The sequence below is a fragment of the Coptis chinensis genome, chromosome 3 (assembly GCF_015680905.1).
Source record: "Coptis chinensis isolate HL-2020 chromosome 3, ASM1568090v1, whole genome shotgun sequence".
NCBI classification, from domain to species: domain Eukaryota; kingdom Viridiplantae; phylum Streptophyta; class Magnoliopsida; order Ranunculales; family Ranunculaceae; genus Coptis; species Coptis chinensis.
In genome coordinates, this window is record NC_141458.1 from 48010109 (window position 1) to 48023489 (window position 13381).

The window sequence follows — 13381 nt, forward strand, 5'->3', positions numbered from 1 at the left end:
GCAGGTAGGGCCGTTGTCCATGCAAGAAATGCAATAATAGGATGTACCGACACTTCCAAGAAGTAAAAGATCATTTGTATGATAATGGTTTTGATAAAGATTATACTTCTTGGATATACCATGGAGAACCTTTAGGCGTCACAAGTGATGACGACGATGATGATACTGATTTAGGTGGTGAAGGTGTACGCTATGATGGTTTGGATGACATGCTTGAAGATGTGAGACAATCAACACATAGAGACAATCAGGCGTCGGGCATCCAACATGGGGAAGCTAGCAGTAGTTACATACCCGATGCAACCCGACGGGGTGCATTTATGGCCATCATAATACGAGTGATGGAAATACAATGTCATTTGATAGACTCTTAAACGAAGCGCGCCAACCTCTCTATCCGGGGTGTGAGAAATATAGCACGTTGGATTTTCTCATGAAGATGTTCCATTTGAAGATAATTAATCGTTGGAGCAACAAATCTTTTGACATGGTCCTTGCGTTGGTTAAGTCAGCACTACCTGCAGGTGAGAGGCTCCCAAAATCTCACTATGAGGCTAAGCAATTACTGCGGGATTTGGGCCTAGGTTATATCTCAATACATGCATGCCAATATGATTGTGTGCTCTTCTGGGGGACAGAGAACAAGGATCTTGAAAATTGCCCTGTTTGCAATGCATCGAGGTATAAAATTAATGAAGGTAAGACTAAAAAAGTACCAGTGAAAGTATTACGGTATTTTCCACTTAAGCCAAGACTTCAACGGTTATTTATGTCGAGGATGACCGCTGAGGACATGAGATGGCACAAGGAGAAGCGAGTTGGGGAGGAGAATATACTTCGGCATCCTGCTGATTCTGAAGCTTGGAAAGAGTTTGACAAGGAACATGAGTGGTTTTCTAGTGATCCCCGCAATGTCCGTCTTGGCCTAGCAAGTGACGGGTTCAACCCTTTTTCTGACATGAGCAGTATCTGCTTATGCCATATAATATGCCCCCTTGGAAATGTATGAAGGAGCCGTTCATTTTCATGTCTCTCCTTATCCCTGGGCCTAAAGCTCCTGGAAATGACATTGATGTGTATTTACAGCCATTAATAGAGGAACTGAAAGAGCTGTGGGTACATGGTGTGGATACATACGATGTCGTAACGAAACAAACATTTCGGTTGCACGCTGCATTACTATGGACTATAAATGACTTTCCTGCATTTGCTAATTTATCTGGTTGGTCTACAAAAGGCAAACTAGCATGTCCAACTTGCAACAAGGATACATGTTCTATGTACTTGAAAAATGGCAGGAAGTTATGTTATATGAACCATTGTAGGTTTTTGCAGCCACGACATCCTTTGACAAAGCGTGCTAGGCAGTTATTCAGTGGAAACAATTGGAGCAGGTTGCCTCCTAACAAGTTGACTGGGGAAGATGTGTTAAAGCAGTTAGAACATGTTGAGGAACAAAGGTATGGAAAGCATCCATAATACAAGAAGAGGAAGCGTACTGAGACTGAGTTGAACTGGACAAAGCATAGCATATTTTTTCGATTACCCTATTGGCGTACCCTTAAATTACCCCACAACATTGATGTTATGCACCTGAGAAGAATATTTGTGAAAGTGTTTTAGGGACATTGTTGAACCTAGATGGGAAGACAAAAGATTCAAAAAAGCTTCGGTTGGATTTGGCGAATTGGGTATTAGACAAGAGTTGCATCTAATTCCAAGGGGTAATAAATTTGTTGTACCTCCTGCATGTTATACATTGTCTCTTCTGAAAGAAGGATTTTTTGAAAGTGGTTGAAAACGGTGAAGTTTCCGGATGGTTATGCATCAAACATTTCTCGATGTGTAAATGTTACTGGTACAAAGTACATGGACTGAAGAGTCATGATTGTCATGTACTTTTACAACGAAGTTCTCCCAGTTGCGCCGTGGTTTTGGCTAGTGACGTATCTTACGCTCTAATTGAACTAGGATTCTTCTTTAGAGAGCTTTCTGCAAAAACGTTAAAAGTAGAATTACTCGAGAAATTGGAAAAGGACATTGCAGTGATACTTTGTAAGCTCGAATTGATTTTTCCACCAGCATTCTTTGATGTCATGGTCCACTTGGCGATCCACTTGCCTCGTGAGGCAATAGTTGGTGGACTGTACAATACCGGTGGATGTATCCAATTGAGAGGTGATGTTCATAAACTATATTCTACTCATTTTGGTGCTAAAATACTATCATACTTTGATACCTCATCATCTAACTTTACTTATATAACACTTTATCGCAGATTTCTCAAAACTCTCAAACAATATGTTAAGTAATAGGGCACACCCGTAAGGTTCCATTGCGAGAAGCTTACATTGACTCTGAATGTCTCACTTTTTGTTCAATGTATCTCCAAGGAATTGAAACGCCGGTTCAACCGTGAAGATCGTAACTCGACGGTGGTCAAGTGAAACAAACCAAGGGGTTGCATGTTTTCTCACATAATGTTAGACCATTGGGAGCTCGAATTATATAACAATGAGTTCAAAGGATTTCAACAAGGCTCGATATTATGTGTTAAACAATTCAGAAGAAATATCATCATATTTAGAGTAAGTGTCTTTTCTGATTAGATGTGTCGTTATGTAGATTGTGTTAAATCAATCCACGAAAAGATAATAATACTCATTTTGCGGTGAGCATATGGTTGAGCTACAAAAGCACAGCTCTCTCGTGATTTGGAAAAAGGCAGGAACAACATTTTGCTGAATGGTTCCGAGCTCGCGTAAGTGTTAAATTAAGTTGACATGTAGTTAGGTTCACTCGATTACAAAAGATCTTAAATTATTATTAATTTTTTTTCCCATTTGATAGATGGAACAACTGTACTATGAGAAATCTCCCAAGGCAACCGATGATTTATATTCACTATCATGCGGTCTCGATCATCGTGTGACTCGATATAGTGGTTGCATTATCAATGGAATTAGGTTTCATACCAAGGATCGTGAGAAAACTCTACGGACTCAAAATAGTGGTGTGGTTGTTAAAGGGGATGACCAATCAAATGATATCGACTTTTATGGTGTCCTGGCGGATGTTATAGAGTTAGAATATATATTTGGGAAACGAGTTTGGCTTTTCAAGTGTGATTGGTGGGATGTTAGTAACAAAAAAACAGGAATCCATGTAGATAGATATTTCATTAGTGTTAATGTGTCTAGGAAGTGGTATAAAGATGATCCGTTTGTGTTGGCCACACAAACAAGTCAAGTATTCTATGTGGCAGACACCAAATTGTGTGGTGATTGGCAAGTTGCACAGAAGATAGTTCATAGGAACACGTTTGATGTTCTAGAGAAAGAGGAAGAAATTGGAGTACATCAAAATGCTGAGACTTATCAACAAGAGGAGCAACTCATAGTTGATGAAATTCTAAGTGATGAAGTTATGCTTGTGCAAATGAATAGAGATGATGTGAACCTAGATGAGGCTGAAGAGGTTGATGCAAATGAGGTCTTTAACAATATTGTGGACGCTAACCAGACTGACGATACAATTATGACCAATGACTATGACATTGAAGAAGATGATACATTGATAGAATATTGTACTGAAGAGGAGATTCTTTCGAGTGATAATGATACTGATATTGATTGATCATAATCAATGTAAAAGCTTGTTATTTTTCTTCTATAAAAATATATATTTCTCAAATACTTATAAATGTATATCACACATTCATACTTGTAGGCTTCGTTTTTATTGCCTTTTGATATTGTACTCTTCTTACTCTTCTTTTATTGCCTTTTGTTTAAAAGTATTGTACTCTCTAGTGTCCACTTTGTGTTTCGTGCTAGTTGTCAGTTCTTAACCATGTGTTAATGGCCACATTTGATGGTTCATAACCTGCTTCTCTCTTTGTTATGGTATCTCTACATTTTTGTGTTTCGTTTAGTTGTCATTTTTTTTTGTCTTTCACCGACTAGTCCGTTAAAGCTATAATGGTTCTAACATTATGTGTTGTCTTACTTCTGTTGATGTTTTTTACTAGTAGCTCTTCTTATTAGTATTCTCCTTTTTCCTTTATATAGTACTTGCTGTGGAACAGGTCGTCTTTTAGTGTCTTGACCCCCGATGAATAGAGTCGAATTTCATGCCCTCCCATGGTTTTCAATCAAAGACACGTCTTGATTTGGATAGGACCTTGTCTGTCCTAATGCAAGTATTTGGAGGTTGTATCGTGCTAACATGTGTGGTATTACTTACACATGTAAAGGTTAAGATGTGACTTGAAGTTTTCATTACTCACAAAGACATTGTAGGTTGCTAGTTACTTCTTAAACCCTCGAGGGTTCATGTTGATTATCCTTTCTATAGAGATTCATTAATATTTGATATTAACTTTGAATCATGAATATGATCTGATTATAGGTGTGATTTACTCTTTGCTTGAAGTAAATATTAAACAGGTTCAAACTTTCGGGAACCTTTTCTTCTATTGCCTTTTGATATTGTACTCTTTTTATTCTTCTTTTATTGCTTTTTGTTTAAAAGTATTACTATTTAATTTTCTTTGGTGTAGCTATGGCACCTGGTCGTCCACTGCATACTCGTGTTACATCACAGTCTCAGGCCACTCAGCCCGCGCAAGATGGTTCTAGTGTTGGTATAATTCTTTCTTAATTTTGTACTATTCTTCTTCATACTAATCTTTTATGGTTCTGCTAGTGTTGGTACAATACTTACTAACAAATATTTTGTCTTCTAAATAATTATGAAAGCCAAAAAATGGGAGCCTAGAAAGAAGACCCAAAACCTAATTCTTAAGAACCACTTAGCACGAGGGGGTGGAAAACCGAGGATAGAGATTGCTATTGGGAAAGATAGGCCTGTATGCAATTGGAGCCAACAGTGGATCACTGAGCTTGGCGTCATTGCTAGGTTTAGAATACCGCCTTTTGCCCATTAATGGAAAGACGTGGATGATGATCAAAGGAAAAGTCTTCACAAGCTTGTTTTGGTAATTGATGTTTGTTTATTAATTGTTTCTTTTACTAAACTCTTTAAAGCATCGTGCTTGAAAATTACGCCTTTATGATATCTCTCGCGTATTTTATTTTATTTGTTTTTGTAGGAAAAGTTTGACATGGACATCCATCTACCACATGTCGAAACTACTGTTAATAATTATATTAGGGATCGTTTCAGAGATCATAGGTGTGCCCTTCACAAGTACTACGTGAGCATTCCAAATAATGTGAACAAACGTCAACACCCATTTGATGGTGTATCACAAGAGTCGTGGGAGAGATGGTGCGATCTGTGGGAAACAGATAAGTTCAAGGTAAGTGAGTTTACTCCTCTTTTTAAAGAAGAGGTTATGGCGGCCAAATTCAATGTGGGAAGTGGTAGTGCTAAAGGGTTGGTTGTTGTACTTATACACATTATAATAGTTCTTTTTATGATGCATTGTTTATTTGTTTTAACCCAGGATGTTAGTACGCATAACCAATACAGCCGCCATGCCTTGTCGTCAACCATTGTCTCTGGTTCAAAATCTTTTGTCTTGGATCCGTCTTTGACATGGTACACTTAATTGATTAATTTTAGATATTATAAATAGTTTTCTTTTTAGTACTAACTTTGGAATTTTGTCTGTCTTTTAAAATGACACAGCCGGTTGATCCCGAGACTCAACAAGAGGCTGGGATGATCGCACTATATCGTAAGACTCATTTTAGTGAGAAAAAGGCTGGGTTTCTCCCGAGAAAATAATTATGTAATTAACTTCATTACTTACCCTTTAACTTAGCTAAATCGTACTTTTGTGAGATAGTTATATCTATTTGTTTTCTTTTCAGGGAGAGAATGGTGGAATTACAAAATCAACCTACACTAGAAGGTTCTAACCCTTTGGTGAAGAAGAGATTTTTGATGAAGTCTTGGGCGAAGACCTGGGTTATAAACGTGGTCTTGGACATGGCGAGGCACCCCCATCCCGTAAACGTGTGGGTGGATATGAGCACCCGGATGTGGATCGGTTGAGAGCAAGGGCGTAAGAGGCAGAGTCTCAACTAGAAGAGTTCGTGGATGGAAGGAAGCGGCTCAAGAGACACAAGAAACACACCGGTATAAAATTCAACAACAACAACGCCAGTTGGACTATCTCATGGAGAAGCTTGGTGGTCCTCCTTCAATGTGGTATGATTTATGAATTTAACTGTTTTCTGATATGTGTTGGTGTTGCTTGATTGGGATATAGTTGTTTGATCGGAATGAATAAGCCTCCATATCATGTTTTAGGTTGTATATAGTCCATTCAGTTTTGGTAAATGGAATATGGGTTTTCACCGTCTTGTGAAATATATTATTGTGATTTTCAGGTTATGACAAAGTTATTGTATTTATGAAATGTTGAAAATACAGAGGAGACTCATTCGAAATTTTACTATAAAAGTCACATATCTTATCTTAGGTATGTAATTGTTTGAGATTTGGGTAGACATAAACTTTAAGTAGATGACCTATTAGTTCATAGCTCCTCACTAAATTCTTCCACCCCTATTGTTTGTGGCTTTATTTATTTATGTTTAAATTAATTAATTTAGATTTACTTTCCATAGTATTGATTTGATTAGTTCTATTTAACTCTATTCTATAAGTATGTATCTTGCAGTATATATAGGTCTACCTTACTTGACTATGTTATGTAATTTTGAGGTGATTTGTTTCACGTTAGCTGTGTTGGGGCGGGGTTTCCTGTTGGTGGTTGATTAGCATGATAGGTGGGTAATCCTTTTTGTTATGAGGGAAGGTAGAGCTTTTTATTTTTTTCATATTGTCTGAGTCAGAACCTTTAGTTAGACTGATCTTGGGTAGGTTCCAAACCCGCGGATTCATCTCAATGCTACTTGGGGAGATAACTTGTCATCTTCAATAGAACTTGTCACCCTATTCATGTGTTTATGTGGAGTACACATAAACAGAGTCTTCTGGTGAATCTATTGATCGAAGGGGTTTTTGATCGAAGAAGTTCACCATATTCGAGTCTTCTAGTGAATCTATTACTTTGGAAGGGGTCAACCGATTCCTTTAGTACTATGCCTACCGAGGTTAAATCCCTATCTGTTGAGTCTAGCTCGAATGAAGATGAGCCAGTGTATATGAACCATGATGATCCCATTGAAGCTAACTCTAGATTTACAAGTGAATATCCAACAGCTACTACTACGTGGATGTTGTGAGTGATGTTGAATCGAGCCCATTGTCGGGAGCCTCTTTTAGAAAAGTTTACAAATAAACAATTATAACCACCTATTTTGCATTTTTAAATGCATATGCACAAATATAAACCACCAAAGATAGTAAACTTATTTTAAAATACTAATGCATTTTAAAATGTATATATGCTTGTAATGATATGCATTTTGTGCACAAAATGCATTTTATTATTTAGTAGTTTCACCAACTATTATGAAATGCAATGAGTTGGTTTAGGGTTTAGTGTCTAGAGGTTTAGGGTTTAGGCTTAGGGTCTAGTTTATAGGGGTTTAGAGAGTATGACTCTTGCTCTAACCAAAAGAGAAGTCAATATATCAACTGAAGAAGAAACGGTTTAACTTGTCGGTGAGGAAACACTTTCAAATGGCATTGGTCCAATTGGCTTATAGATGATTCCGCGACTTATGCAAGTGAATACTTGGTCTTACTCTCTTACCTTGTAGACTTGTAGTGATAATGCGTAGAAAATTAAGTTAATAAACAAGAGAAATTGACAACAACTCCCAGATGGCGAAAGCAACCTGCGGTATAAACTGCTGAAACAAATAAATAGTATTCGGAAGACCTTCCAAGTTCGAAACAAAGAGAAGAGCCGAGCTACAAAAAATCCAGTTGATCTAACTACTAATATGCCAAGTGTTGTAGACCAACTGCCTAAGCTCGATGGCAATCGTCTTTATATGCTTAGCGATTGGTTTAATGACACCTTCAAAAATCTTGTTATAGTGCGGCTTTCTCCAATCTTTTTTTTTTTTTTTTTTCGATTCCCATCTTTGTTCTTCACAAATCTTTTTATAGATGGCAGAAATAGAACCTGTTTTCCCTCGATTTTGATGCCTATTCTCTCTACCTTCACTATCTGACAGGTGACCTATTTTATTGGGGTTGGTGAACCCTAGATGTTAATCTATGAACTTCTATTGTCAGTCTTTTTTGCAAGACGAATAAGTTGTTCTGTGGAGACCTAAGCACAGTTCCTTTCAAGATTGTTTTTTCTGTAGAATTGGGTTTTTAGTTTCATCTTATCTTTTTTGGTTTTTAGGCAGGTGTTTCTCCCTACCCTAGGTCCCCTCCAGTTTTGGTTTTCCATAGTTGTCCTTCCCACCCCGTGTTGCGGACATACAGAGGATACTAGTCTATCTTCTTCTCTCAAAAGTCTTTGAAGTAACCGCAAAGGGAGGTTTGGTGGGTGCTCTTGGGAGTAAGAACGAACAAAGCAAAGGAATATTATATGCTTTACTGAAGTCGGAAGCGAGCACTCTCATCGCCTTTAAGGGCTACTATTATACATATAATTCCAACCGGTTTGTGGTTTTGATAATCTTGGCAGCCTTTTACTTATAAGTCCATATACAACTCAAAAGCTTATTTCACCATTTGTTCCTCGATGGCGCATTTTTTGAAACTTCGATGCGTCGAGAGGGGCTTGTGTCGGTTGAGTTGATGGCTAGACTGCTATTGATCCGGTGATTTTCAGTTCACTAACTCTTTAAGATAAGCATGTTGCTCATGGTATCTCTTAGGTCTTAATTGAACAATTTGAGCTATTGTGTGAAGTTGTGACCTATAATACATGTCCATTGCAATTACAACATTCCTAGTCTTATAGATATTTAACTATAACTTTATGATATGTGATTCAAATGTCGAGATATATACACAGATAATCCCATGTCCGTATTATAATAGTATATAAGTTCCCTCGGGCTCTCTCATGACCAATTAGTTTTGAGTTGGATGCTCCAAAATTAGAATGAATAAATTAATTAGAAAAAAAGTAAGGATTTTGATGGACATTTCTAGCATTCATTCAAGTATATACGGATTGAGATCATAGAAACATGGCTAGGACTCTTCTTTAATATTCGTGGTCTTTAGAGTCTATGCTTTCCTTAGTGCCGTGCTAAGGAGGTATATAACTTCGTACTGCAGACTCCTCTAGCCTTGTACCTTTGTGCCTCTTCATATTAATGAAATTCTTGTTTTGTATATAATTCAGTTCTTAGATTTATCTCAATGAATACTAGCTAGTAGAGGTCTAATGGATAAATTATTTTGATACAATTTAAACTTAACATAATTGTTAATAGTTCACTGGATTTTAATTTTGACGTGATGAAACTATTATATTTTTTGTTTCAATTTTTTTTTTGTGGTCTAATAGATAATATCTTTGTATGCAGATAATCTTATGCCAAAATGGATCGGTTTGGTATTAGTTTTGTGAAGAAATGGCGTTTTGGAATTGCAAGAGACACTAGAGGAATCTAAATGTTATTTATTATCATTTTTTATTTTGTGAAGATGGTTCATTCTCAAGCTACTTGAGGGATGTTTAGAAATGTTTTGTTTTAAGTTAATACCTTTCTTAAGATGAGTTCATAAATAAAAATTATGAAAGGGGATGATGCAACTCTCTTTTGTTTCTAATGGAGTGAATTAACTCACTTTTTATTTATTGAAAATTTGTTGCTTAAGATAATTGATGTTCTGGTTGTGTTTATTTGTTGAATAGAGGGGGGGGGGGGGCAATCGAAAACGATATTAGTGATCAAAATAGTCTTTTGTGACGATGTAGTGTGGGAATATGATTACAATTAACCAATAGCTACGATGAAAACGCCACTTATAACACTAATTTTTTAATTTGTTTTACCTTTTTCGACGATAGAAACGTCACTAAAAATACACAAAATTCAAATATTTTAGATCTTTAACGATGATAACAACGTCACTAAAAATACACAAAATTCAAATATTTTAGATCTTTAACGATGATAACAACGCCGCTTATATAACCAAAGTTTCAAATTATTAATATTTTTAGTGACAATAAAAACGCCGCTAATAAGATATTTGTTTTTAATTTTTGGACTTATAGCGATGATTAAAACGCGTCACTAATAATGCTAAAATTTTCAAAATTTTTAGACTTTTATTGACGTTAAAAACGCTTAAGTAGTAATGCTTTATTACCGACGATTTTAAAAATGTCGCCAAAATTTCATCTTTTGGCGACGCTATCGCAATGAGAATACCAAAATGAGTTAGCTTAATTTAAATTAGAGAAATAGCGACAGTAATAAACGTCGATAAATATCGGCTATTTGGCGACGTTAAAATAGCGTGGCTGCATATCATTGCCGACTATAGCATTAGCGACGTTGACTCGACACTCCAAAAAGCGTCGCCAATTTGTATTAGCGACGTTTATGCGATTTTCAGCGACAATTTTTTTTGTCGCCAAAGACCCTGTTTCTTGTAGTAACGGCTAGCTTACAGCAAATTAATGAGGTTTCTAGTATTCTGCGGCCAGTATCGGGGGCCGCTATGAGGGACGGGTGGATAGAATTCACATTAAAGGACCTGGAAGCGGTAGTCTCACCTCACGAAGATGAATTGGTGATCACAATTGCAGTGGGTAATTACATGGTGAAGATGGTTTAATAGATTGTGGAAGTTCAGTGGATTTGTTGTTTAGGAGTGCGATGGAAGAAATGTGCATCGAAAGGAAGTAGATGAAGCCTCCCCAGACTAATTTGTTTGGATTCAACAGCAGCATGACAGAACCAATAGAGGAGTTGGTGCTACCAGTAACTGCAGGACCAGTGACGGTGTTCACTCGCTTCGTGATAGTGGACACCAATTCGCAGTACAATGTACTGCAATCTTGGGAAAAAGATGGATTCATGAGATGAAGGCAATTCCATCCACTTATTATCAAGTAATCCACTTCCCAACTAACGGGGGAATGTACGAGATAAGAGGGGACCAGGTCGTGGCTCAAAGTATTCACCAGGTGGCGGTTAGAGAATTGATCTACACACCCGAGAAGGGTACGCAAGAGAATGATGGGTCCCTAGCATAGCAATTACAGACTGTGATCTCAAACGAGGAATTACCCATGGGGGCAAAGACAATGGATGAGATTGAGACTATGAACATAGGGGATGAGGAGGAAGAGAAATTTGTATTAGTTGGGGCCGATTTACCGAATGATTGGAAGGCAAAGTTGACGGCCTTGCTGAAAGAGAACAACGACGTTTTTGCTTGGTCTATAGCGGATCTGGTAGGACTGGATCAGGAGTTCGCATGTCACAAGCTGCATATGAGGGAGGGTGCCAGACCCATCCGACAAAAGATGAGGGGTGTAAGGCCGCAGTATGCGCAAGGAATAAGGGAAAAGGTACAGAAGTTGAAAGCGGCAAGAATAATCCACCAATGCCAGTTTATAGAGTGGCTCTCAATTCAAACATAGTTGCAGTGTCGAAGAAAAATAGGAAAGTAAGAATGTGTGTCGATTTCACGAATGTCAACCAGCAGTACACAAAGGATTGCTACCCAATGCCATGGATCGATGAGTTGGTAGATCGAACCGCCGAGTTAAGAATTTTCTCGTTCATGGACGCGTCAATGGAGTACAATCAAGTGTTAGTATAAAGGCCTGACCAGGAGAAGACCGCGTTTATAGTAGAAGGGGGAGTTTACTGTTATAACCGAATGCCTTTTGGACTGAAGAATACAGGGGCGACGTTTCAGAGAATAAGGGAGAAGATATTTGAGAGCAAGATTAGGAAGGGAATGGAGATCTATATATATGATATGGTATAAAATAGTATGACCGAGGAGGAACATCTGACGAGTCTGAGAGAAGCATTTTCTATACTAAGGAAACACAAGCTGATGTTGAATCCTTAGAAATGTACGTTTGGGGTGAGGTCCGGAAAGTTCTTGGGTTACATAGTCACATACCGCGGAATAGAAGCAAACCCGGATCAGATTAGGGCTTTACAGGAAATGCAATCACAGCAAAATGTGAAGGAGGTTCAGAGGTTGGCAGGGAGAATTACAGGCATCAACAAATTCATTTCAAAATCTTCGGACAAGTGTAGATCGTTGTACCTGCTCTTAAGGAAGACAACTGACTTTTAGTGGACCGAGGAATGCGAAAGGGCTTTCCAAGAGTTGAAGTTATATTTAGGAAAGGCCCTGATCATGTCGTGACCCGGGCAAGGGGAGAAGTTGTATTTGTACTTAGGGGTGTCGGAGTACGCCATCAGCTCAGTGTTGATAAGGGTGGTGGACTGATAGGGTTATATACTAAAAGCATTACTTTTGTATTAACTTTAATTCTTTATATTTTGAATGAGAATCATATGGGCAAATGTTATGCATATTATATATGTTATTAGTTATATGTATGTGTCTAATACTTTATGTTGTAGATGATATAGTGTGAACACACAGAAGATCATCAGTACCTTATAAAGTATAAGTAATCGTTCACAACCTAGATGGATTTGGACAAACCATTGGTATGGTTGTAGTATAATCTGGTATTAGTCTATCTTGACTATAAGATTACACTAGTACACTTTGTGTCTATTGAACAGGACCAAGTGAGGTTGTTTCTCCTTATACTGACTATATAAGAGAACAAACGCCTCTGTTATTATGGATGCTTGTCCTCCTAATCCGGATATAATAACGGGCACTTACATGCATTGTACATTGCTTTAAATCATCAATGAGTGAGATTCATATGTGAATCAACAAACTCGATGGATTGGGTAATGACATTATATGTAAGGTGTGCTGTTGATTATAGAAGGAATCCGTGTCCCGCAAGAAGTCGGGTTGATGATGTCCCCTTGAGGAGCTCAAAAAGATTGTCATGTAAACCCTACAGGTGGATTTATTCAGACATGACAATGAGGTTGAGTGGTACTACTCAAGGACATAAGAAGTTGATTAATGTAGTTGTTAGTAACTTGACTTAATCAACGGACATTCGATATCTTAAACACGGGGAGATCAACGAGCATATAATATGGATCCCATAAACGCTGACAAGTAATTTGGGATTAGGGCGGTAGTGCAACAATGGTCTTTAGTAGAATAAGCGATTTGTTGACCGACTTGGGCCGTGTGTTCTGGGCAAACATGGGAAGCCCAAGCCCGTCAGGAGGCCCAACCCTAATTTCTCCTCATGGTCCCTGTTGTAGCCTATAAATAGAATACTTTTTCTCTCTGGCTGAAATTCACTATTCATTATTCTGAAAAAGATGCAAGAAAAGTAGATCTAAATTCGTTTCTGATCTTGAGAGAAAGAATGGAATTA

At 37.7% G+C, this 13381-nt stretch overlaps 1 protein-coding gene across 1 annotated transcript; it reads left to right on the forward strand.

The window, feature by feature from the left end:
- Positions 1-2501: 2501 nt before the first annotated feature.
- Positions 2502-5565, forward strand: LOC147509838 (uncharacterized). Its single transcript, XM_086599256.1, has 4 exons — positions 2502-4645; positions 4761-4999; positions 5114-5323; positions 5471-5565. Exon 1 carries the CDS (start codon positions 2851-2853, stop codon positions 3634-3636), a length of 786 nt encoding a protein of 261 aa, XP_086455382.1. The 5' UTR covers positions 2502-2850; the 3' UTR covers positions 3637-4645; positions 4761-4999; positions 5114-5323; positions 5471-5565.
- The last annotated feature ends 7816 nt before the right edge of the window (positions 5566-13381 follow it).

Coding starts and splice junctions, on each gene's coding strand:
- LOC147509838 (XM_086599256.1), top strand. CDS start 2,851: ATGGAACAACTGTACTATGAGAAATCTCCCAAGGCAACCGATGATTTA.